Here is a 25962-nt window from a genome sequence, read left to right as displayed (position 1 = left end):
TGTGAATATTTATATGATTAAATGAAATGTTATGATGAATTATGATGATCTTCTGAGTTGATTGAGATATCCAATTGTGAATATATAGATTTGGCTTTTCTGTTGTAGCATGATTATATATTGAACTCAGATGTGAGAATCTGATCCTTATTGATTTTAGATCTTGATATAAGGTTATGATTGTGATGCTTATATTAGAGTATAGGTGAACGACACATCATGCCTACAAATGACTAGTTTTGACTTATTAGGTGAATGATACATCACACCTACATAGTTTTATTGCAAATGATTGCATTATGATTGTCTGAGTGAATATATCACACCTATGTATCATGATTGATGCGTATCAAGAATATCTAACTAAATTACTTAGAAGCTATGTATGTGTGTTTTACACTGGAATGGTCAAATGTGATTTGACTTATTATTTATAAGAATTATGAATGCATATGAAAATGATGTAATGATCTGAATGTCTTAGATGCATGTATATATATATATATATGTGATGACTTGCATGACTTGAATGCATATAGATTATGCTTTATTATGTGAGATAAGGTTGAATAGAATATTAAGTGATGAAATGCTTTTAAATGCTTTATTTTTTAATGCTTGAAATGAATTATTCATAGGACGTTGTTCCCTTGTCTATCACTTGATGATTGATTAATAATATATCATGTCTTTACCTTTAAATGTTTGATATGTTTTCTTTAAATTTGAATTTGGGTTACTTTACCGGACTTTAGCGAGTCTACCCCCATTTTATGGGGGACAGGTAATGCAGGCAAAGTATGATGAATAGTTGGAGCGAAGGACTGGTCGAGCTGCATCCTCGAGGGTTCACTTTTACCTTGCGATCTTGATAAACATGATCTTTTCATTTTAAGTACTTGATCATGTAGAGACTGAACTATTACCTTTATATTGTGATTGGAAATAAATTAAAACTCTTCATATTTCAGTCTTATATTATACGTGGTTTGAAATGTGTATATCCCATACATTTTGATTTGATTGTTATCTTTAGTGTAACCCCGCCCAAAGTCTTAACTATTTTTTAAAATCATTTCCGCATTATAAGATCTGATTTACTTATACTTATAAAAAAAAAATAGTCTCAAAATTTCAATATTTGAACAATAATTAAGGTTAAAATTTTGGGGGCGCTACACTAACTGCTTCATTAATTCCTCAAATATGCCTTGTCATATCTTTTTTACGTGTTAAGGCAGCTCGACCTTCTGAGAAGTTCCTTAGTTCTCACTCCAAATATTAGCTCCCAAACAAGGAACAAGATCATTTAGATGAGTTCACCCACATTCGAATAACAACGTGAGAACACACTTCCTTGAACACAAGTACCTGAATAAGGTCGATGTCATTTGCTGAGATATTGTGTAAACCTCCTTAGAGTAAATGATCCTCTAGAAGATCCGCAAATGTGTGTAGACATTCACATATAATATGTTGTAAATTTTAGTGAAGTTTGCACTCTCAAAGAACCATCGCAAATAATGTACGATATTCGTGAATCATGCCTATGAATCTCCTTGGACGAATATTCTCTGCATATGCAGAACAACTGACTAATTTATGGATTTGACGAAACAACACAAATATTGGGGATGAATACATTGTGCATTTTCTTCTTGGTTAAAATTTTTTGTACTAACATTAAATGTGACCCTTCAATTGTTTAAAAATCGATTATCTGCAACTCACAACTATTTTCACATAAATTAGTATTTTTGTGGTCCCCAACGTGCTTTCCCTTAGCAAAAAATTTTGACAACTATTTTCTATGACTATTTCTAGCGATTCATCGGCAACACTTCATTATTGAGTTTTTTAGAATCATCGACAATAAGTTTTTTATATAAGCACATCTTTAACATCTGAACCAATTATGTTTTTTAAAACAAGAACTTGAATCCGTATTTGTTTGAAACATTGGCATAAGTTAGCTATTTTATGGAAGAATTACATGGTTTTCAAGTTATCTTTGTATGTTCAATAACCTATTCTACTTTTTTATTTGTTTAAATAATTTCTGTGTGAGTGTCCATTTGTCTAACTAGTTATCTTAAGTCATTTGCTTTCTTAATGATTTGTATGCCTCTATCCTTCAATGTTGTCAGTATCGACCTGTATCAGTCGATATATATCGTATTGGTAGAAAATCAATATGATACTAACCAAAATCATCTATTTTTTAATAAATGTAAAAATGCTTAAATTAATTGTTTTAATAGTTTTAACATGTGTCATATTTTGATTAATATGAATTATTTTTTTAGCCGATTCGAAATTATTCACTTTAGAATTGGTAACGATTTAAGGCCAATACCAACATTGACAACATTGTTATAAATATGATTATATAACACTCTTTTTTTTTGTTTCCTTAACGATTTGAGTTTTTGCATTGTCAATAGGCTATTTTATTTATTTTTTGTCATGCTTTTCCAATAACTTATGTCATGTCTTTGCTGCTTACCTGTTTACCTATATTTCTTGTTTTGTTATTATAGAAAATTTTAAAATTATTATTTACAATATAAAGACTGAGAATACTATCTCGGAGGGGGCCACACCACACCATCTGCTAGTGTTAAAATACAATAAAAAAAGCCAAAGAAAAAAAATTACACACTAGGTGATACTTTCTACTATGAAGTATGAAGTAGGCTTGACACGTGGGTAGAGAAAGAGCCTCTTCCGTGGCGAAAAGCCTGAGTGTTAGACATTTTTTACAAAAAAATGTAGCATCACTAGGCTAAAACCTAAAAATATGCGCTCAACCTCGCAACAACTAACACTTTTTGCATAGCCCAAACAATAATTAATACTTTCATTGTGGCCCAAATTTAAGGCTAAATCTGCAAAACAGATTGATGAGTATGTGTCGACAATCATGACTCTCATCCTGAAAGCATCTAAAAGGGAGAAAGAGGAACTAGTTGTGAAGAAGTTTGAGCTATTAGCTCACTCTGAGGTTGTTTCTAACATCAATGCTTGGCTAGATGAAGTTGAAGATGTGGTAATATGCAGTGGCAGATAAAGAGGGAGAGTGTAAAGAACAAAGGAAAATGATCTTGTACAAGGGTGAAGAAGGTACCTCAGCAAATAGAGAATAAAGAAGTTAGAGATGTTGTGGTAAAGATTGATATCGATGGTCCTCAGGAAGTGGAGGAAAGTGAGGGCCCTTTGGCTGGATCAAAAAATAGATTAACCCTTGGAGGAGAAAATGTATGCTCCGAGAAAGAATTCACAATAGGGAACAATGTCTGATATTCGTGGATAGGTACTTTATTTATTTGTTATTTTGTATAAACATATTTATAAGATGTTTGCAATCATTGCCAATTTTATATTCAATCATTGATTAAATTATCATATATATATGCGTGTATGTGTGTATGTGTGAATCATTTTTTAGGATAACTAGTTTGATTCTTGCAGTTCATTAGTATTGCATTTTATTGATAAATTATGACTGCAAGATCCACAATGACAAGATTCAGAGGATCCAACAAGCTGCACGCAAGAGTTCTACTGGTTCCAAGCATATAAGTGGTTTCTGAAACTAACAAAGAAACGAAGGACATGCTGATTCAAATGCCTTTTTGAAAATTCTTGAAGATCATACCATGAAACATCGATTATAGTCTCTTAGAGGTTATCGTGCAATTATAAAATCCAACAACCAACACATTCTAGTTTGAAGATATTGAGATAACCATCATGTTGAAGGATATGACACAAATAACTAAATTTAAGTGCTATGGAGAGCCAATGAGTGCACATCAGTGAGGAGATTTCAAGCACACTTTAAGTGTTTATCTACAAGCAGATTATGATGCATTCAAAGGTGAAAAGCTCAAGTTGTCATGGTTGATGAAGCATTATGATAGTAGTAGGGGGAAGAGAATGAAGAGAAAATAATCATGTGTTAGAGGAAAGGGCGGACATAGGGCAAAAAAGGAGATGACAACATTTTTTTTGTACTTTTTTGCCACATGCCACATGTATATTAATCGATACTAGTGGAAAGTTGATCCATGGCTCATACATTCAACTGTTGCAAGACTTTAATCAAGTCAATGAATAAACATGAGGAGCAACCTCACTTGCACAACTATATGCAAGTTTGAATATCATGAGGCATGGAAGAAAAAATATCTCTGGCATGTTGGTATTGTTAGAGGTTTTACAAGTGAAATGTGTATCTGCTGTAAATTTGAATGTTACTTGATGTGAATTTGAATGTTACAGCTGAATTGCATATCTGCTATAAATTAGAATGTTACTCAATATAAATTTGAATTTTACACGTAAAATTTGAATATTATAGGTGAATTGTGCATCTGTTGAATTGTAAACTTGAATGTTATATGTAACTTCACACACTATGGCTAAAGTTAATAAACTTCGCATAGGTATGTATGCAAATAATGACAAAAAAAAATATGAAAAATAACCAATATTTGTGGAACATAATGACATTAAGGACTTTCACAACAAAAAATATGTGATTTCATCCTAAATATGTGATTTTCTTCATAAATATGTGAATTTCATCCTAAACGTGTGATTTATCCAAAATATATGATTTTCCTTTTAAATATGTGATTTCCTCCTAAATTTATGATTTTCTCTTAAATATGTGGTTTTTATCCTAAATATGTTAATTTCCTACATTTTGTGCATATCCTTATTACTGAACAATAAACCTGAAATGAAGTTAAAATACAAAATTTGTAAATCTTTTCATATGTTTAAAGAACATCTAGATCTTATAAAACATAATATATAAAATATAGAATATTTCAGTAATATTCAAAATTTAAACTCATAATTTATAGAACAATTCTATCAAATTTACATTCAATGTTTGACGATTTTGTCAAATTTATAATAGAAATCAACATATACTCTCCAGAATTGTCCACAACTCAGCTTCAGATATCTTACCATCTGGCACCTCATTGCTTGATGTCTCCTCATCCTCTGCCTGTTGATTGGCCTTTGGACCTTTTACATTTTGCCATAGTCCCTTTTTGTTCTTTACCTCCTTAGTCTTCTCTTTCACACCCTCCACAGTTATCTTTTTCCTCATGTATTTATAAAATTTGATCATATGCTTCATGTAGTCTGTTACATCATTCTGAGAAAAGGGTTATTAACAAACTAATTATAGCTTAGATCTAAAAAACACAACAAAATAGGATATATAAACAAGTATATGTGTAAAGTTCAATTTCGTATTTCTCCCAAAGTATTGCATATTCAGTCAAACAAATATACCATAATCATATACTAAGTCAAGAACATGCACATGTATGAATTGAGTTAACAAATATATATAACGTAATTATCCATTCTCTTTTTGAAGAATACCCTCTATGAGATAGTCCATCCAATCAGTGTAACAGTCGTAGCCAAAACACTCTGCAAAAAAATAAACCTGAAACACAACATTAAACTTACCGAGTATGAGAGAGCATTAAGTATATTATTGAATAAGAAATGTTATTGTACTATTTTTTTGATGTTCTTATCTGCATTATTTATGGACCCCATAGAATTATACAACCTGAACTCCCTCGCATTCATATTCATTTATCAAATAACTTAGTATTGGTTGCCCCAGTTGACATGTATTAAAATCTACAACATAAATCATATTTAAAGTCATTGTGCATATGAAAATTTATGTTTTGTAAGTATGCAAAGTTGTTTAACAGATATATTATCATATTAAAAAAAAGGATACATCAATTTGCTGGTCTCCAAGCATCCATGAGCCCTATCTTGCATCGCTTTAGTTTCGACCATTGGCTGTGAATAGTTAATGTTTATTAGTTGGTAGAAAAAACATCAGAAACATCATTTTTGATACTCAGAGAAATATGGGATAAGATAAATGGCCCTTGCCAGTTCTGCTCATGTTGTCATGTCTTGGTTGTGGGATGCTTGGAGTCTTTTTATAAATCTTGTTAGATGGTATATAATCAAAATATGTAATACATTCATGTCAGATTCAAATGAGTCTACATACAAATATAACAAAGGAACAAACAGACAAAAACTTACCACTTACGTCACTTGCTAATATAGTTTCATCATAAAATTCATGCTCTTTCGGCTATTTTAATTTTTGCATATTTTTTTCATTCTTAGTAACTTGTTTTCATCACCAATTGAAGTAAAATATAAACATGTATATGCCAGTATCATTAATTGTATATACACATGACTCTAGATGTTCATTATACCTCAAGCACCACAACTAGGTCCTTGCTTAGGGGTGGGGATATAGATTTTGTTGCCTTCTTGCTGCTATATTTCTCTTTATATATATAAGTATTTATCATAAAATACTTAAGATATAAATAGAAGACATAAGACATTGAAGCAATTCATTAAAAAATAATAGATAAATACAAATAAATAATTCATTAAACAACTTTTAAAAAATATACATTTTGCAAAACATAGGTACTCAAGTATAATGTTATTCGTGCTTTCGACTATTATAGTCAAACTCACAATAGTAATTGCACTTGTATGACAAACATCCTTGTGTTTTGTTTTCTATTTCTTCACCTTAAGTTATCCTGCTTTACAAACCACTTTTGGTGGATAGACATGAATAAGAGTCGATGGAGTGATGTATGGGACATTATCCACAATTTCAAAGAATGGATATGCATTATATGCAGCTCAATACAATTTAGTTGTGAAGAACTTGTCACAATAATCCTTTGATAGTTTGCTCTCATACAAAATGCATGTTATCACATGTTCACATGAAATCCTGCTAACTTGTCGCTCTTTAGAAGAACATAACTGTTTATCAAGATCAACATTGTAATTGTAAGATTTGTCGCACGCTTCGTACCGACGCCAGAGAAAATACACTACTTGTACACATAGTTGTTGTGTCTTTCTCTTCAGTTCCTTTAGTTTTTCTTTTACCTGAGGCATCACAACGCTATATATTTTCTGCTCAATATTCTTTCTTTTCTCAAAAAGTTTTATAAGTATGAGATAAAGCCTTTTAATAAGAGTTGGTCATGTATGTCAAGGTTCCACGAATTGAAAATCTTTGTTATATTAAACATTAAATACCCATATATTTTTGTTGAAAAGTGATTGTTAGCCTAATGTTCTATTTTCATATCAATAACATAATTGTATTTGATTAAGTCCTGCTCTCATATTTTTTGAAGAAAATAAGTTCATTGTTGTCTCTTGGTTGCTCGAGCTAAAAAGTGCACTGAAGCCGATGAGAATAAATTATACTCTAACCTCATCGAAATGCAACAAAAAATCATGAGAACACACGATATCTCACGAAAAAGGGTTATAGAGGGAAAATGTTGAGGGTTCTAGAGAGAAAAGGGTTAGAGTTCTTTTTAAAAATAAATAAAAAACAAAAATAAAATAATAAAAAAATCGCTTTATATACTATTCAACAAGCATGCAAATGTACAAAATTTGTATGCCAAAAAATTATGCAAATAATCACATATTTGTAAATCTCCTTGAAGATTAGTTATTAAAAAAAAGTTTGCACAATATCTAGCAAATATTGTATTATATATGCAAATTTAATACACAATTACAAGAGGTTCACAAATGTAGTTATAAACTTCGTAAGTTCAAAAAAAAAATGTTTGAATCAACATTTTAGTTAGAGTTTGCGATACCAAAAGAGCATACCGATATATTACACAAACCTCAAAAGGTTAGCTCATGAGAAAGGTAAAAGGTCCTGTAAAAGTCAAAGATTTGCAAATTTGGACATGAGATGAATTTCAAAAATTATGAAACATTTTTTTATCATTCAGCACAATTATTTTCCGTATGATTAACATGATAACAATCAACCCATCTAAAGTGTTTTTCAGGCACCAACACTAAAATTTATTACTAACTTATCAAGAAATAGTCCCAAGGGGAGTTGGCATAGTGAGGTGGAGCCTTAGACACTTGACAGATGGTCAAGGTTTCATTCTCATGGCTCTCTTCTTTGAGCAAGCCGACAATCAAAATAGGCTCCAAGAGCAAGGGTACTAGCCTCGGAGTTTTACGCTGCCAGTATGACAACTGTATTTATGGCAGACTGAGTTTGCCCAAACAGGTCTTCGTGCTGGGGTGTGGTTTCTTAAGGTTATAAATCTAAAAAAAAACTTATCAAGAAATAAGGGCCTATTTGGAAACTAGTAGATGAGATGGGAAGTGGCATTTCAGGAAGTGGCAACTGCTACCACCTCCTAGAGGTGGTAGCTGCCAATTCCATGATTTAGTGTAAATACAATGCCACTTCCCATCCCAAATGCATTAACTCCCATACCAGCTACCAGTTTCCAAACAGCCACCAGGTGATTTTGACCAACTTTTTGCCAAATGCATAAACTCCTATCCCAGTTCCTAGATTCCAAACAGGCCCTAATTGTTTTTTAGAACTTGCCAGTAAATAAAAATAGCATAACCACAAAGTAAACCCAGCACAAGAAACAGCCTGTTCATATCACAAGCTTAACACGCACCTAACCAAAGACTGGCAGGAGAAAATCACTTACCAAATCTCTGCAGCTGGATGCTCCTGCATAATATTACAGTGAATGCTGTCTATGGAGACTGTAAATGACTTAAATTAAGGCCATTTAATCCAAGATATCAAACATGAACGAAGCTGTCTAGGCCCATAAATTTCAGTTGACAGTCACTGCATTTAAGAAATGCTGATTTCCGATCATATTTCATTAGTTCATCTACTTTAAGTTTTTGCCTTCATGAGATCCAAACAGCAAAACCAGAGTGATGAAGAGTTTCCTGTACAGGAATAAAAGTATCTAAAACATTCACACTATCATAATGGATCATATTAGAACAGAACATATAGAGTTTCAGCAGCAACAGAGCACCAAAAAACAGATGGTGGGCAACTTCAAGATGTTGGCATCCAAGGCTGATTCAGCTGGTCTTGACAAAATGGCGACTCATGAGTCTAGCAATCTCAAGGAATCCTACGGTATCTTTTCCCTCAAATATGCTCTTCAACTTCTCATCACATCTGATCTCCCTCTTGTTTGAAGGATTCTGCATATACAAGATTCCATCAAAACATGCCGAATAGTCAGCTATTAAAATCCATTATACACAGTATGCAACAACTATGTAAAGCAAAAACCAATATACTTCCTTCCAAAGCAGAGACTGCCCCAACAAAAAGAGTATATGATATAGATCCATTTTTATCGACCTCAATATCTTATACATATATATGATTCATGTGTCATAAATTAACTACAACTTGTCTGTAATTATTCAGTTGCTAGCACCTCTAAGGAAGCATGGCTGGTATGACTGAAATGAAATCCATTTGCTAGCACCTCTAAGGAAGAATCAAAAGGATGAGCAATCTTCATAACCTTTTCAGAGACCTATGCGCCATGTCACATAAGTACGGATGGTATGAATGTACGACACAAGCATGGCTGGTATGACATGGTAATTTTACATAAAAAAAGCAAACTAGCAGCTAGATTGCATATGTTACACACGTACACATGCTAAACATATATTCTGAAAAATTAAGAATTCCACCAAAATATAAAGAAAAGTAGACCGTATAAAATATGCATAGAAACACAATGATATCCTATATTATATAGTGGTAAATATTGGCTACTAATGAAGGCAAGGAACTAATGAGTAGAAATCACTTTTTTCTTCAAAAATTTCCATTTTTTGTAGATCAAATGTCATGGATGTGATCTACATGGTTTGTTTAGTAGGAAACTTGTTTTGAATCATGTGGTTATGACAAGTAATTAGGTTTTTAAAGAGGTCCAAAAATCATTGGCCCACAATGTGCCAAAATTTCATAACTCAAAAGAACACATTTTTACATCAAAAAAGCACAATCCAAGGCTTGATCCTTAGCAAACAAACCATGTTGAACACATAATAACTCACAGCTATGATTTCTAGTTCATTAGTTCCTTACCTTCATTAGTAGCAAATATTTTCCCATTATATAGTGTCCACATATGGCAGCACCAAAAAGTACCTAGCAGCAGCACCCAGAATTACCAGCATTGACCCGTATGCTGAGCAATATGCTGAGAATTTTGAAGTAACCATGTTACATATCTCATGCATCAGTGAAAATTCAAGGGACCAACAAAACTCAAAGAACACTTTGCCAGTCTTTCATTAACCAAAACTCATAGAACACTTTGTCAGTCTTTCATTAACCAAAACTAAGAATAGCTGAAAAGGTGTGGGACAACATCCATCCATTAGCACTCCCCTTCTCAGGGACATCTAAGGCCTGCTTCTAATTGAAAAGAGCATAAAATATCAAAGAAAATGTGTGCACCCTTGTCACTTCTACCATGTTCTATATGACAACCAGCCTTGCATTCAGATGTCCATCTCCACCAGCTTTACCACGTGTATATATTGCAGGTGTTTTTTTGCTAAAAACCAATTTGTTTATACAGACTAGAAAAATGTGTTGTTTCCACAGAGTTAGAAATTATCAAATGATAACATAAACAAAATTCAGACATAAAGAAGAATTTAAGTAGCCAACCTCTTCATCAGTTACGAGAGCAATTACCACAAAAATAAAATACAAGATTCTAAAAGCACAAGAAATATAAGGGCAACACAGCCATGTTTCATTCTGGACTTTACATTGGTGGTTCTGTAAATCACAAGTTAAATGGCTCAAGGGCAATATTCATTTGGAAGAACATACGATACAAGATAAATGGAAAATACCAATGTTATCAAAATTGTTTGAATCTGCCAGAATTGGCCACTTATTGGTTCAATGTAGGGGCAGATTCATACACCACCCAGAACAACACCCCCCACCCCACCCCTGAAAAAAAAAAGGCAGATTCAGCTGAATTAGCCAGATACAGGCTGAATGCTACCACACACACACATATATATATATATATATAGAGAGAGAGAGAGAGAGAGAAAGAAAAAATGGTAGCTGCACAACCCTTAGGTGCGCAGCTACCTGAGCAATTGCGTTGGCCGTCCATCGTGGGGCTTGATGGACGGCCAGCACAAAAAACGCTAAAATGCACTTTTTAGCAGTGGTCACAGTTTCTGCAGATACCACTATGGTCAGTGCAAAAAAACACTAAAATGCGCTATTTGCGCATTTTTAGCGGCAGTTAAAAAACCGCCGCTAAAGGGTGTTTTCACCCCTTTTCGCATTTTTTTGTGGTCGTCCATCACACACTGTGATGGACGGCCACAGGCATTCCGTCGGTAGTTGTGCACCTAAGAGTGTGCAGCTACCACTCACTATATATATATATATAGAGAGAGAGAGAGAGAACTACCGTGTGAACCACAATTTGCATGGGTTTTTGTTCTCTTCTCTTAAATATAACCTTACGAATGTAATTTACATGCTTGATTTTATAAGGACAAGCTCTTGAATCATCCGGTTGTGATGAGATTTTTTAAGGCTTTAAAATCAACAGCTCAAATTCTTCATAAATATTAAAGCATCTAAAATTTGTGTTTTTTATTGAAAATACATGATCCAATAGTTGATTCCTAACAATTACATCATGCCGAACACACCTGCATGGTTGGATTTAAAAAAAAACTGTAGGAAATGGCCAGTCCGCACAATAGTTCTCATATCCTAGTGGCTATGTATAAGGTGGTTTTGTACCATGATATCGCACGGTGGTACACACTCTTGTTAGTTGGGATCTACTAGCTACCAAACGGTGGATCAAATAAGTGTTGTAAGTATCGTACGATACGTATCATTACTATTATGTTTTTCGATACAATACACACTCACATCGTGATATGAGTGTGTATCGCATCCGTATAGGATGTATCGTAAGATATAACTCTGTATTGTCCTGCATTGTATAGTATAAGTTGTATCGTACAATACACCTTCAACGCACATTAAAAAGGGCTGAATCATATTTTTTATTTTTTGGGTTTTAAAGACCTCTTGAGGGGTCAACTTCCTCATTTGTGTAGAGGCCATTAGAGAGGAACACATGCACCTTGAGAGTCGTGAGAGTGATTTGGAGGCCGATTAGTGTGCAAGGGAGAGAACTTTTGAGGTTTGCTCAAGAGTGTATTTCCAGCTTTTTTTCACTCAAGGAAGTAGGTTCAGTTAAAAAATCTCTATTATTTGCTTCTTATTGAGTTTTTTTGGAAGAAGATGACATCAAATGGGCATGGCAATAGGGCACTAAAGTAATGAGTGAGAACCGATTGAAAAATGAGTGCAAGTTTTTTCATAATACTTTTTATGGTGGTATCTCCAGGTTGAAGCATCACTTGGTCAAAACACATCACAATGTTTTCCTCTATGTCACACGGACTCGGCTTGGGAGGCGACGCACCCGCATTGACACGCCCCAACACGGGTGAGGCTTCGGACATGGGCCGAACTCGGTCAACGAAGAGTCGGACTCGGTCAACGCACCAGGGCCGAGTCCATCCATGTTTTGGACTCGGTCAATGTTAACCGAGTCTATTTTTGTCCATTTTTAAGGCAAAAAATGTATAAAAACTAAAAAAAATATCTTTTATATATTTTTTTAAAAATATATATACTTATGTCTTTAGCAAGACTGTGCAGAGCACAGTCTTTACCCAGACTGTGTTGCACAATCTTGTGCAAAGCAGTCTTTACCCAGACTGTGCAGAGCACAATCTTTAGATATATTTTTTAAATATATATATATATATACACACACACACATGTGTCCCCGTGTCCAAATTTTTTGAAATTGAGACGCACCCGTGTCGCACCCGCACCCATGTGACATAGGTTTTCCCATGCACGTCAAGGAATTTGCCGAAGTCCGTGAAATAGAAATGCTACCAATTACTTACCACTTTTAGAGAAAAAACAAGAGAATGAGATGAATCAAGCGAAAATGGGGTATAAGCAACCATGAGATAATGTTCATGATGTAGATGATGAGCTTCTTATTTCTGATCCTACAACCTTTAGGATAGCATTAGAAGGTGGAAGCTCTGCAGCCAAAGGAAAAAGTGTGGTTGGTACTACCAGTAGTGATGCGAGTAGAAAGAGAAGAGAAGGAGTTCCTCTAGAGGAGGTAGAGATGAAGACTCTATTAGAAGTTTTTTCACTCCTAGGACTGCCCCTGGGTCGCAACCCAACATTCGCACTGCTATAACCCCAAAACATTTAGTCGAACAAGCGAATGTTGCGGTTGGGAGATGGTTTCATGATACATGCATTACTTTCAATCCAACAAATTCATTTCCCTTTCAGGTCATGAAAGATGTCATAACCAATATCGGGTCTAGATATAAAATGTCTTCATATCATAATTTGAGAGAAAAATCTAGATATTAATGTGAGTGAAGTGAAAGCATATTGTAATGAGATCAGACAATCATGAAAGGAAACTGGGTGTAACACCATGAAATATGTGTGGAATGATAGAAAGACAAGGACCTTGATAAATTTTCTTGTATATTGCCTGAAAAAAACTATGCTTTTGAAATCTATAGATCTATCTATCTGATATGCCCAAGACAACTGATGTGTTGCTCAAAGTACTTGATGAGGTTGTGAAAAAGGTGAAGCCTGAAAATATAGTTCAATTTATCATTGATAATGCAACAAATTATAAGGCAGTAAGTAAAGAATTAACACAAAATTATAGGACGTTCTTTTGGACCCCATGTTCTGTCCAGTGAAGAACCTCATGCTTGAGGACAACGACAACATGAATGAGATACAATAAATAGTTGAATGTTGTCAAGAAATTACAAAGTTTATTTACAATCAAGCATGGATTTTGAACTTGATGATAAAGTACACCAATGATGTTGAATTGATTCGTAGTGAAATTACTATATTTGCTATGAACTCTTTGACGGTGGAAAGTCTAATAAAGAATAGAACTACACTCAAAGAGATGTTTTCGTCAGATGAGTTGGATGCATATCTCAATGCACCAAAAAGAAAGTCAAGAGAATTTGTGGATATTGTATTTAGAAGTGAATTCTGAGAATCTTGCGTGGAGTTGTTGAGAATCACCATACCTTTGGTGAAAGCACTTAGATTGGTTGACAATAAAGATAGGCCGACTATGGGTTATCTCTATGAGGCCATGGATAGGACAAAAGAGGCTATTAGAGATAATTTGAATGATAAGAAAAAACTCTACAAACTTATATGGTGCATCATTAATCATAGGTTGTTGACAACTTCATTAACATCTTAATAATGCAACATATTATTTGAATATTGCATTTAGATATTCTCCTACATTTAAATTGGTCAAGGAAGTGAACAAGAGAATTTTGGAATGCATTGAGAGGTTAATCCTTAATCATTGCATACAAGATAAAATTCATGAAAAAATGTATATATGACAATACAATGCATGATATGGGGAGACCTACAGTAATGTGGAATCGTTCCACGATGCATCCAAGTAATTTATTTTGATTATTTCAATTTCATTTTGTTATTTATTTATGATGTTTTGTACTTATTGTTGCTTTCTCATTTTCTTTTTTCTTTTTTTGTATTTTTAGACATGTGGTAGACTAGATTTGAGAGTGATGTTTCATATTGGAGAGCTTTTGTGATTCTCATTCTTAAATATGTAGTGGATGTGAACTAGAGCGATAAAGATTGGAGCATAAAAGGCTCAATGACCTCATTTGCATTTGCTACAACTTGCGGCTAAGGCAGACATATATAAAATCATCAAGTTTATTTTTCATTTTCATGTGTTTATTTAAAGTTTTTTTTAGTTGTTGTTTGTATTTAAAGTTTTTTTTATGTCATACAAAACCCAGCTACTTTTAATTTTTCCATGTCATCTCTCTAGGCAAATTGAAAAGGTATCATCAAGGAGGCACAAGGAGCAATTTGATTTCATTAGTCTAGAACATTTTGATTCATTGGATGCATGGGTTCAAGAAGAACCAAGTGTTTTAAATGAAGAGTACATTCAGTAGATCAATGTGGAAGGAGCAGATGAGGTAGATGATGAAAAGCTTACATATATTGGGAAGGATGTAAATGTGGATGATGAACATGGAAGAGGAGGAGGAGAAAAAGCAGAGGAAGAAAACAATGATGATGATGATGATTAAAATCATATACATTTGCTTTTGTTTATATTTTGAAAAAGCTTGCTTATGTACTTGGTTATTTTGTTTTTGTTTATGTATTATGAAACTATGAGTCTTGTGACATGTTCTTAATTGCATGATATTTCATATTTCGCATTGTTCTTGTGAGATATGCATGCATTATTATCTTTATTATTTGATCTTTGATGATGCCTTACCATAAATGCTTGATATGTGATTCCATGGTTGTACCTTGTGCAATTCATCATTTTTTCATGTGATATAAATTTTTAGGATTTTTCTCAATTTTTTTTTATTTTTTATTGAAAAACTATGATTTTTTATGATGTGATTCGTATCTTATTTTGGGCCCGATGGATACGGACTACAATATGAGTTTTACAACCTTGGATCTAACCATACAAATTGTTTAGCATGGTTTATTTATTATGTTAAAAGGTTTTATCATGTCTAATACATCATAAGATCCTACTTTTGAGATTCATGAAAATAAGGGTGGTCTAAAAATGGTATAAAACATCGTATTTCGATAAAACTTTAACACATGGAAATAGTAAATAGAACATCTAAAGCATGATCCAAATGTTAGATTTTGCATTTGGAGCTATGTAACATGGACTCTTTTAACAAGGCAATGCACCGACACCGATGCAGGTGCAACACTTGGACACAACTATCTTTGTGTCAGGTAGTCAACCACACTAAGGTCCATTTTTTGTCTAAAAGTGAATTCGGTTAACTGTAATCAAGTCCTGTTTTATATTATATTATATATATATACCCCCGCACCCGCACCCAAGTTTTTCGAAGTTGTGTCGTCGTGTCGCACCCTCCGCACCTGCACTTGTATGACAGATTTGGAGCATAGATCTATGTAAATCAAGTGTACCACCATAAGTTATGGTGATACAGAACCACCATATAAGCACCCATATATGGAAAATATAAGGTGGTTTTATACCATGATATAAACTGGAAATATGTGAACTCGAGTGTGAACTGGGCATTTTTGACATTTTTTGCAAATCTGACCCTGGAGATGTGTTTGGCACAGTCTAGGAATCCATTGAATGTTTATGAAAATTCTGAGCCATTGATTTTCAAACCTTGAAAGATCCTGCTTTGTATGGTAATCAGATGACCGATCCCTATAAAACCAAATATGTTGATCGCATCCATGCGGTGAAATTTAAGAAAAAAACAAAATGCCCCATGAAAATCTCAATTCATACTCCAGTTCACATATTTTTAGTTAATATATTTTGGTAACTCTATATAAATATATTCATGATTCATGGTGTTCGATGTAGAAATAAGATTTTTTGAGACATAAAATTTTGGTACATTGTGGGCTATTGATTTTTGAAGCCTTTAAAAAACATATGTCACAATCGCATGAATCAAAATTCATTTTTTACTGAACAAGCCTTGTAGATCACATCCATAAGATCAAATCTAAAAAGAAAAAAAATTGAAAGAAGGTGATTTCTACTCAATAGTTTCATACCTTCATTAGTACCAAATATTAATCCATATATATATATATATATATATATATATATATATATATATATATATATATATCAGAAAACATTGGTTACACTATAGACCATGATTTTGATGCAAGACCATGATTTTCTCAATCATGAAATTTTGACACATTGTTAACCATTGAATTTTAAGAAGCCCTTAAAAAATCTGCTTATACAATGTGATTGGATATTTTTCACTAAACAAACAATATAGATCATATCTGTAGGGCTTGATCAACAAAATAATCAAGAAAATGTGATGGAACATGGTGTTTCTACCAGAAGATACAATACACTTCCCTATATAAAAAATGCACAAAACCAGCTGTACCCACACATCCTTCTTTTGGAAACAACTTGCGAACGTTATACATGCATGGATGAGCACCTGTACCCATACCAATGTGACATAATTATTTTGTAAACTGTGATACTAGTGTATTCAGAAAATCTTGTGTCATTAGCGTAGAATGGTAAATACATGGTAGGATAAGTTCAGGAAAAAGTTAACATTATTTGATCAATACATTTTAAAACAAAGATGCAGCATAAGTAGGCACAAGAGAAATTAGAACTTTTTCAAGCATATCCACACAAAGAAGAGGAATCAGCCACAGTATTAATGCCGCAGTGACTTGTATTTGTATCGTATTGAGACAAAAAGTTTTCCTATTAACGAGCTAGTCAGTTTGTATTTTAAGTTGATTGTATTCACCAATTTTTTCCACAATAGCATTCTGCACAGCAATCTATTTGATCACCACGATATATATATACAGTAAAGCTTCGGTGCTCCGAAGCCCACCTAGTAGAAACCATAGATGTAGGTTGCATATTTTCAATCAAACTTCATAGATGCATTCAACATGGTTTATTTGATAAAAATCATGCTTTGGATCATGCTTTTTAGATGCAAAAAATAGGATTTTTTAAGTCATCAGTTTTAGTAGTTTTAGTACATTGTGGGTCATCGATTTTTGAAGGTCTTAGAAACCTACATGTATGTCACAATCACATGATAGAAAACTTGTTTTCTACTAAAATACATGGAGATCATATCTATAGGGTCTGATCAACAAAAAAACTCACCACCTCTTTTATACCACAGAACCCTTGGACCACCTATAGTTACTCGCATTCATTCTCTTGTTCTTAAAAAGTAGGACTAATGATTAAACAACAGCTTACACATTTCAATATGTTGAAACCATAGTCACAGATATCGCCAATATTTTAAAAATATCACGATATTAACGCTGTAAATTGAAAAAAAGATATTAAAGGTAAATTATCAAGATATTTTCAAAATATCAGAAATTTATATATATCACGATATTATCGCTCTCACAGCACAACAATGGTCGCTTTTTTTTAAAACAGTTAGTGTAAGGGTATTTTAGGATTTTTTAAAAAAAGGGGTTACGTGTGTCTTTTCTAATTTTTGAATAGGTTAGTTTGGGTATAAACCATAAAATGTCACCTTTTTGTTAGGGTTATGTGTCACTTTAAAAGGTAAGAAACATAAGTAAAGAAAAAAGAAAAAAAGAAAAGGGAAAGAAAGAAAAGGAAAGGCTGCGTCTTCTCGTGAACAGGGAAAGAAAGAAAGAAGAAAAAGAGGAAGGCAAGGAAGGAAGAAAGGAAGGAAGGAAGGAAAAAAAGAAAGAAGGGAAGGAAGGAAAGAAGGAAGAAAGAGGAAGGGAAGGAAGAAAGGAAAGAAAAAAAGAAAAGGGAAGGAAGAAAAGAAAGAAAAGGGAAGGGAGAAAAAAAAAGGAAGGAAGAGGGAAAGTGGGCTTTACATTTATTTTTTCCTTATTCTTTTAACTTTCTTCATTTTATTTTTTAAATTCCAAGATTTTCCTGAGATTTATTAGAAAACCGATAATATTCCGATATTATACCTCACTGAGATATAGTGGATACCGATATTTGTGACTATGGTTGAAACAGACAAGAATTTCATCTACAACAATGCAGGTTCACAAAATACAAACAGATTCAGAGGCTCATGGATAAATAAAAGTGTACTCATGAATAATTTTGATCATGTATAAAACAACTTTATGCCAAACAATCTTCAGGCTAAGGAATAAGCATTAACTTTCAGGAAATGGAAGGAGTAACCAAACCATGTGGATAACAACTTTAAAAGAAAAACATAGCCAATCAGCAAAAAGGAAGAAGAAAAACTAAACAACAAAAGAAATAATTTCTAAACATGATAGAGAATTGAGAGTTGGATGAAGTTTGTCGAATGGCAGCACATGAGAATTGAGATGGATAATGAGCTCATCACAGAAGTAGCAAAGATGCTCTGGCAATCTATGTCACATAGGTGCGGATGCGGGTACGGGTGTGGATGCAGCGATGCGGCACTTTAAAAAAACTTGGGTGCAGGGGTGTGTAAACACCACAAATTTTCTAAAATTACTCTTTCTGACCATGGACCTACCTCCTGAGTCACTTGTAATTCTTATAGCATTTTCTTGGATTAAATTTGAAAAATAAAAAGGGCAAAATTTTAGAAAGTTTTATAGAAGTGGCTTTAGGTTAAATAAGAAAAGGGTTTTCGGAAAATTTTCGCAACTAAGCCTTCTTTTTAAATTTTTTAAAGTTCAGAAGGGACATTTTTGAAATTTTAGTAACCATCATCTCCTTTATAAACTCATGTAAAGGAGAGGGAGAGAGGTTGATCTTTTGAGAGGAAAGAAGAGCACGAGCTCCTCTTTCCCTTCCTTCCAATTTTTCTTCTCCCTCTTTCCCTCCTCTTTTCCTCTCTTCTTCTTCTTTCTCTTTTCCCTTTCTTTCTTCCTCTGATTCTCTTCTCTTTCTTCATCGATGAGGAAGTTTGATCGACCGGACGGGAGCGCAAAGAAAGAGTCTCCCTCTCCTCTCAACCGACCCTACGGTAAGAAATTTCTCTTCTCCCTCTTTTTCTCTTTTTTTTCTTCTTCTCATCTTCTCCTCTTCTCGTTCCATCTCGTTTCACGGATCTTATTTTCTGCTATTTGCTTCTTTAGTTTGTTTCAACATCCTCCTCATAGCATTCGTTTCATCTAATTTATGTTTCTCTATGCATCATCTTCATCATCGCCTCATTTTGTTTCCTGTTAACACTACATTGATCTATTACTCAGCATCAATTCATTTCATTGCATTTTTTTATGACATCGGATTCATCTCTGTATCTATTCACCTGTGCACATTCGTTCATTGCCTCATTCCAGCAAATTTGAGCATCTACTCTGGTCTACCATGACTTTCTTTGTTTGGATTTACCGTGAAAAGTTGCTTTACCATGAATGCCTCTTTTGATTTACCATGGAATCGAATATGCTTTGATCTGCCGTGAAAACAGATCTGATTTGTCGTGAAAGCAAATTTGAACATCTGCTTTGTTCTGCCGTGAATCCCCTGATCTGATTTGTCGTGAAAGCATTTGCATTTAAATTACTGTGAAATCCAGCATTTGCATTTGATTCAATATATAATATTATAACTGCAAAATCTCCCATACTTTTTCATCGGCATTATGATTTGATCATCCATATGTGTATGTTGATTCATTTGCATTGACTGATTTCATTGATTCATTTCATTCATTACATTTCTTCTATTCATTTCATCGGTCAATTTCATTTGTTTGATACGATACGCATTCACCTATGAATTCGTTTGTTTCATCAGTATCTGTGTGTCGTTGTATGCATCAAACTATGGCATAGCATAAGCAGAGCATTTCATTACAGCATCTCATGCTTTCATGTATTTGTCTACTCATGATAGCATTTCATTACAGCATCTCCTGCTTTCATGTATTTGTCTACTCATGATAGCATTTCATTACAGCATCTCATGCTTTCATGTATTTGCCTACTCATGATAGCATTTCATTACAGCATCTCATGCTTTCATGTATTTGCTTACTCATGATAGCATTTCATTACAACATCTCATGTTTTCATATATTCGCTGGCTCATTAGCATTTCATTACAGCATTCCATATTTTCATGTATTTGCTGATTCCTTAGCATTTCATCAGCATTCTATTACAGCATTATCTCCACATTTTCGTTAACTATTCATTTATGCTGATCCGTTTTCACTCATATCATCTTATAAATTCATTCATATCATCACATTTTTTTATGCACTTTCCTCACGTTCAAGCCACTTTGTATCTGCATGCTATTCACGGATTTAACACAGCAACACCTGTACAATGTTATTTCGTACTTCATTCTCATCTTATGCATCCATCTCATTTGTTATTTTGCAAATGTATCATACCATCATTTATGCATTGCCCTTCCCTGCATTTTGCATATTATCACATATGTGTTTCTTTCACTACATGGCATTCTCATCTTTCATTTCATTACAATTCAGTGTTTCAACTTTACGACATCTCTTTGTTTCAATATAGAGGTTTCTAGCTATTGTTTTGCAATTTCATTTGTTACAATTGTTCTTTTATTCTCGGCAATTCGATATTTCTCTATTGTATTCTATTTCTCGATTTTCATTAGCCTTTCAATTATGAATGCATTTGCATTTAAATGTTTAAACTTGCAAATAATATCAGTGTTGCATTTACACTCAATCCTTACACATTCATATCATTGCATGTTTAATTTCACAATATATTTTTCATTTTCATTTAGTGCATTTTAATTCCCATCTATTTAAATTTCGCATTTCTTTTCTCGCAATTTTTACTTTGCATTCTTGTATTCCGTATCTCTGCTGCTTTGTATTATTTTATGTTTTGCAGGGAAGCACAGAAGACCTTGGTCCCGCCTTCATATTAGAAAACTTCAATATTCAGTTTAAATTTGATATTGTAATAATTTCATTTAATAAGAAATTCTATTTTCTGTATAGATTAGAATGGATGAGCATGTAGTTGCATCTTAATTCTTCATAATTGATTGTTGCATTTTATTTTATTTTATTTTCAAAAGGGCACTATGGTGAAACACGGATGACACGCACACCATTCTAATAAAAGGTAAATAACCCTAAGTAGACGATTCACATTTTTGGCCATAGTGAGAATGCGAACAATACTTAGGATTTTTATCTTTTATTGAATAAAATTCGACCTACACTTTAGGTCATTTTTGGAAAAAAAAACATCATATTTTCTAAAATTATTTTTTATTCTTCTTCTACCAGAATTTAAAATATAAATTAATTTGAGATATATTTATGGCCATAGTCATGAATATATTAAAAATAAATTTTGTTTTAAATTCTATGAAAGTACAAAATCATGTTTTAAAATAAAATCTTTTAAATTTCTTTATTAAATACATTCATCATAAAATTACATCATTTCATTATTTTCATTTTCAAATTATTTCAATGTCAAAATATTCCAAGTGATTTTCGAAGTTCATTTTCAAAATTACTTTTCAAGGTGAATTTAAGTTTACTTTCGAAAATCAATTTCAATTTCAGATTCAAAGTCTAAATTCAAAATCCCAATTTCAAAGTTTACTTTTAAATTCCAAAATTCAATTTCCAAATTCATTTTCAAATTCCAATTTTAAAATCCAATTTCAAATTCTAATTTCAATTCCAAATTTCAAATTCCAAATTCATTTTCAATTTCAAAGTTAAATTTCAATTTCAAAATCTAAACTTAAATTTCAATTTTCAAACTTCAAATTCAATTTCAAATCTCAATTTCAATATCAATTCTAATTTCAAATTTAAATTCAATTTTTATCTCAATTTCCATTTTCATTTTCCATTTCAAAATTCAATTTTCAATTTTCAATTTTCAATTTTCAATTTTCAATTTTCAATTTTCAATTTTCAATTTTCAATTTTCAATTTTCAATTTCCATTTCGAATTTTCCTTCAAATAGTTTTATAAAGTCGTTTCAAAGCAATTTTAAACATTTTCAACTCAATTTCGAAATTCACTTGGAATTACAATTTTGAATCAAAATGATTTTAAAGCATACATGATATTTTAAATCTTCATCTTTTAAAAAGTTTATAGCACAAGCATGATTCAATATGCATTTAGGATTTTACAATAATTTCTTAGTCAAATTTAGGCAAAGCAAAAGGCATTGATTCGATCCTTGGTTTGATTACCCCTGGTTAAGGCGCCAAGAACGGTCGAACCTCGTACCGACGAGCGAGTCCCTATTTTCCATCTTTTTAAAAAACAGAGGTGAGTTATTTTCTAAAAATATTTTTCACTCAAAATGTTGAAATGCGAAAGGATCCCGATCAAGGGAAAATTTTGTATGGATACAGGGCGCGAGGAGGATATATATAATTTTTAACAGATTTAAGTTAACACTAGATGTATGTGTGTGCATTTATGTATTTATATATATATATAATATTAGATAAAAATGTACTTGATTAGGGTTAATTGAATCTACTTTTGGATAGAAATGGACCTCAATGTGGTTAACTTCACCTAACATAAAGGAAGTTGTGTCCAAGTGTCGCACCTCCTTGGGTGCGAGTGAGACGCGGGTGCGATTCCCTGTTAGAAGAGTCTGTGTTACATAGCTGGCAATACATCACTATAACATAGTATCTGAATGGACCAGATCCTTCTCCTTAAAGAAACCATATAAAATTTTGTCCTGATTCCTATGTCACATGGACACTTCACTTAGTATGCATGTCTGGTGGCCAACCCTTGACTCGTGAATCAGCGGGTCGACTCAATAACTCGGACAAGTTAGGACTATGCATTTTCTAGTGTTAAGATATGGAAAAAAATCAAAATTCATATTGTATAATAACTAAATTTAGCACATGACATCAATGACTAAGATATATAAGTATCAACTATACATAATTGTTAATATTTACGATTTAAAAACATATAATTTTTTATAACAAGTATTCGTTTATGGGAATTATGCATTAAAATCACAAAATGCATGAAAAAAACACATAAGAAGCATGAGGATCGGCAGTCCTGAATCGGTGACCCAGTTGGGGTCTGATCCAAGTCGACTCGGGCGATTCCCGAGTCGACTCGCCGGGTTTGCCAACTATGGGTGTCGTATTGCATGTCTGATGCCAATATGATACAATACTACACATTTTGTGGATGCTGTCAAACCTGTGTAGGACATGGTAAAAAGTGTCCTTATTAATTTATTCTCATGATCGCAACTTTTTAATATTTTCTTGTATGCTTTTTCTTTCAAAATTGGCATTGATCAAATTACATTCCAAATTTTCAACTTAGGTTTATTATTAATCATTTAATGTTCTTAATCATAATGATATAGTGTTGTTGTTCAAGAATTTGCGATTAAGATGGCAATAATGCTTTATTGCTTTGTATTAAGAATTTTAAACGCACATATCATATATGTATGCATGCATTTACGTCCATAAACCCGTATCCTAGTTTTACAAAACTGTTGTGTCATATCATGTGTGTCCATTTCATGTCATATGCTTGTGCCCATGTCTATATGGCAATAGATTGACTCTTTGTGGTGGTCTTTCTGACATCCAAGATAATAGCCATATTGTAAAGATTTGGAATGTGTGGATGATGCATGAACCACTAGATCAAACAAGCCCTATGTCACCTGGGTGCGGGTGCGGCAATTCCAAAAATTATGAGTGTGGGGACATGGCTAAATATATACTGAAAATATATATTATATATTGAAAATATAATATATAATATAGCTGTGTCCAGGTACCAGTGCCCGTGTCAACACGTGGGTACGGCACCCTAAGTGTCGTGTTGCGGTAACATAGAACAAGCCTTTAGAACAAATGGGATGCATTGCGATATACAATTTGTTAGCTGTTTCTTGCAGAATAGGTGGCCATTTGTCTACCAGGCATTTCGTAGGCCTCGTGAAGGAATCAAGGAATGCCAGGTTCGGGATCCCCATTTGAACTGGAGGTTGTTGGCAATGTATTGGACATTACAGAAGCAGAGAAGAAGCATAACTTCAAAAGGGAAGTTTCGTGTCTACGCCATTGCGCTAAGTACACTCAAAAGAGGCGTTAGAAATGTCCTACAATGCTTAGTAAAACGAAAATCAACAAACAGAGAAAACACATTTTATTTTGTGGATATAGGGGTCGTTTTTGAGACCCCTCAATGTGGCAAAAAAGAAAAAAGGAAAAAAAAGGATCTCAGAGTATCCCCGCTGCTGATGTTATCACAGGTAAGTATGCTCTTCCTGAGCTTAGGCAGTACCCACCATTAAGATTTAACCCAACTTAACTAGTTCGTTAGGGGTGAAAAAAAACCCTGCTCATTTCAGCATCTATAAGCGGTTCATGCACCCATGTGCAGATCAAGCCCTTTTTCCTTTTCCCATTTCGATGCTAAACAGTAGGCATTAAAGTTTGTAGACAACAAATCGATTCAGCACGATAGACCCAAATCACTTACCAAGATGATATCTATGCATTAGAGATATAAAGGCTAAAGCTAGAAAACATCTAACTATCACACCCCCCCCAAAAAAAAAAAAAGAAGAAAAAGGAAAGAAAATAGGAGACATGATCAAAAAGAGGTTACCAAGATGAACCAATCTGAACAGATAAAATAAATGAGAGGAGAAAACACAGAAACGGGAACGTCAACAGGGTTACGGCTCGATAAGCAGAAGAAGCTCATTGATTGACATTTCAGAGAGAGAGAGAGAGTACCTGGAGGTTGTTGTCCTTGATGTACTGCCAGACCTTCTTGACGGCGTCGGTGCGAGAGATCTCTGGGACGCCGAGGAACTTGCGCATGGGAGGAGAGACGGGAACCACCTTGAATATTCCACCTGTCCTCGCCTTCTCCGACGCCGACGCCGACGCCGCCGCCGACGGAGAAGCTGCGTCGGCCGCCTTCCCCTTGGCTCCGCTCGACCTCGCCACCGCCATCATCGCCGCCCTCGTTCCAACGAAAACCCTCAACATCTCTCTCTCTCTCTCTCTCTCTCTCTCTGTGTAGGGGGGGGGGGGGGGTGTTCCCCACTCTTGATGTTTTCCCCTTTCCCGCTCTCTCAGTCTCGGGAGAAGACAGGGTTTCTTTTTTTTTCTCTTTTTACGATTGTGTTTTTAAATGTCGTCAATATCGATTTCTAAACCGAATCGTTTTCAAAAAGATTCAGAAAATCGGTTAGGGTTTATTGGGAATCGCTTTATTAGAAAAACTGGTTTACAAAAATAAATTTCGTAATAAAAGTTTAAAAAATAAAAATAGGATAAATGATCTAAAACAAAAGATACCGAAATAAAATATAA

At 33.6% G+C, this 25962-nt stretch overlaps 1 protein-coding gene across 1 annotated transcript; it reads right to left on the bottom strand.

Moving 5' to 3' along the window:
• Nucleotides 1-8751: 8751 nt before the first annotated feature.
• On the bottom strand, nucleotides 8752-25640 carry LOC149822480 (protein TRI1-like). Its single transcript, XM_089981150.1, has 2 exons — nucleotides 25378-25640; nucleotides 8752-9120 (listed from the first exon to the last, which is right to left on the bottom strand). Exons 1-2 carry the CDS (start codon nucleotides 25633-25635, stop codon nucleotides 8995-8997), a joined length of 384 nt encoding a protein of 127 aa, XP_089837276.1. The 5' UTR covers nucleotides 25636-25640; the 3' UTR covers nucleotides 8752-8994.
• Nucleotides 25641-25962: the final 322 nt, after the last annotated feature.

The sequence above is a fragment of the Nuphar pumila genome, chromosome 11 (assembly GCF_984573655.1).
Source record: "Nuphar pumila chromosome 11, dmNupPumi1.hap1.1, whole genome shotgun sequence".
In the NCBI taxonomy this organism is placed as follows: Eukaryota; Viridiplantae; Streptophyta; class Magnoliopsida; order Nymphaeales; family Nymphaeaceae; genus Nuphar; species Nuphar pumila.
This window is presented reverse-complemented; position numbering and strand designations above follow the sequence as displayed.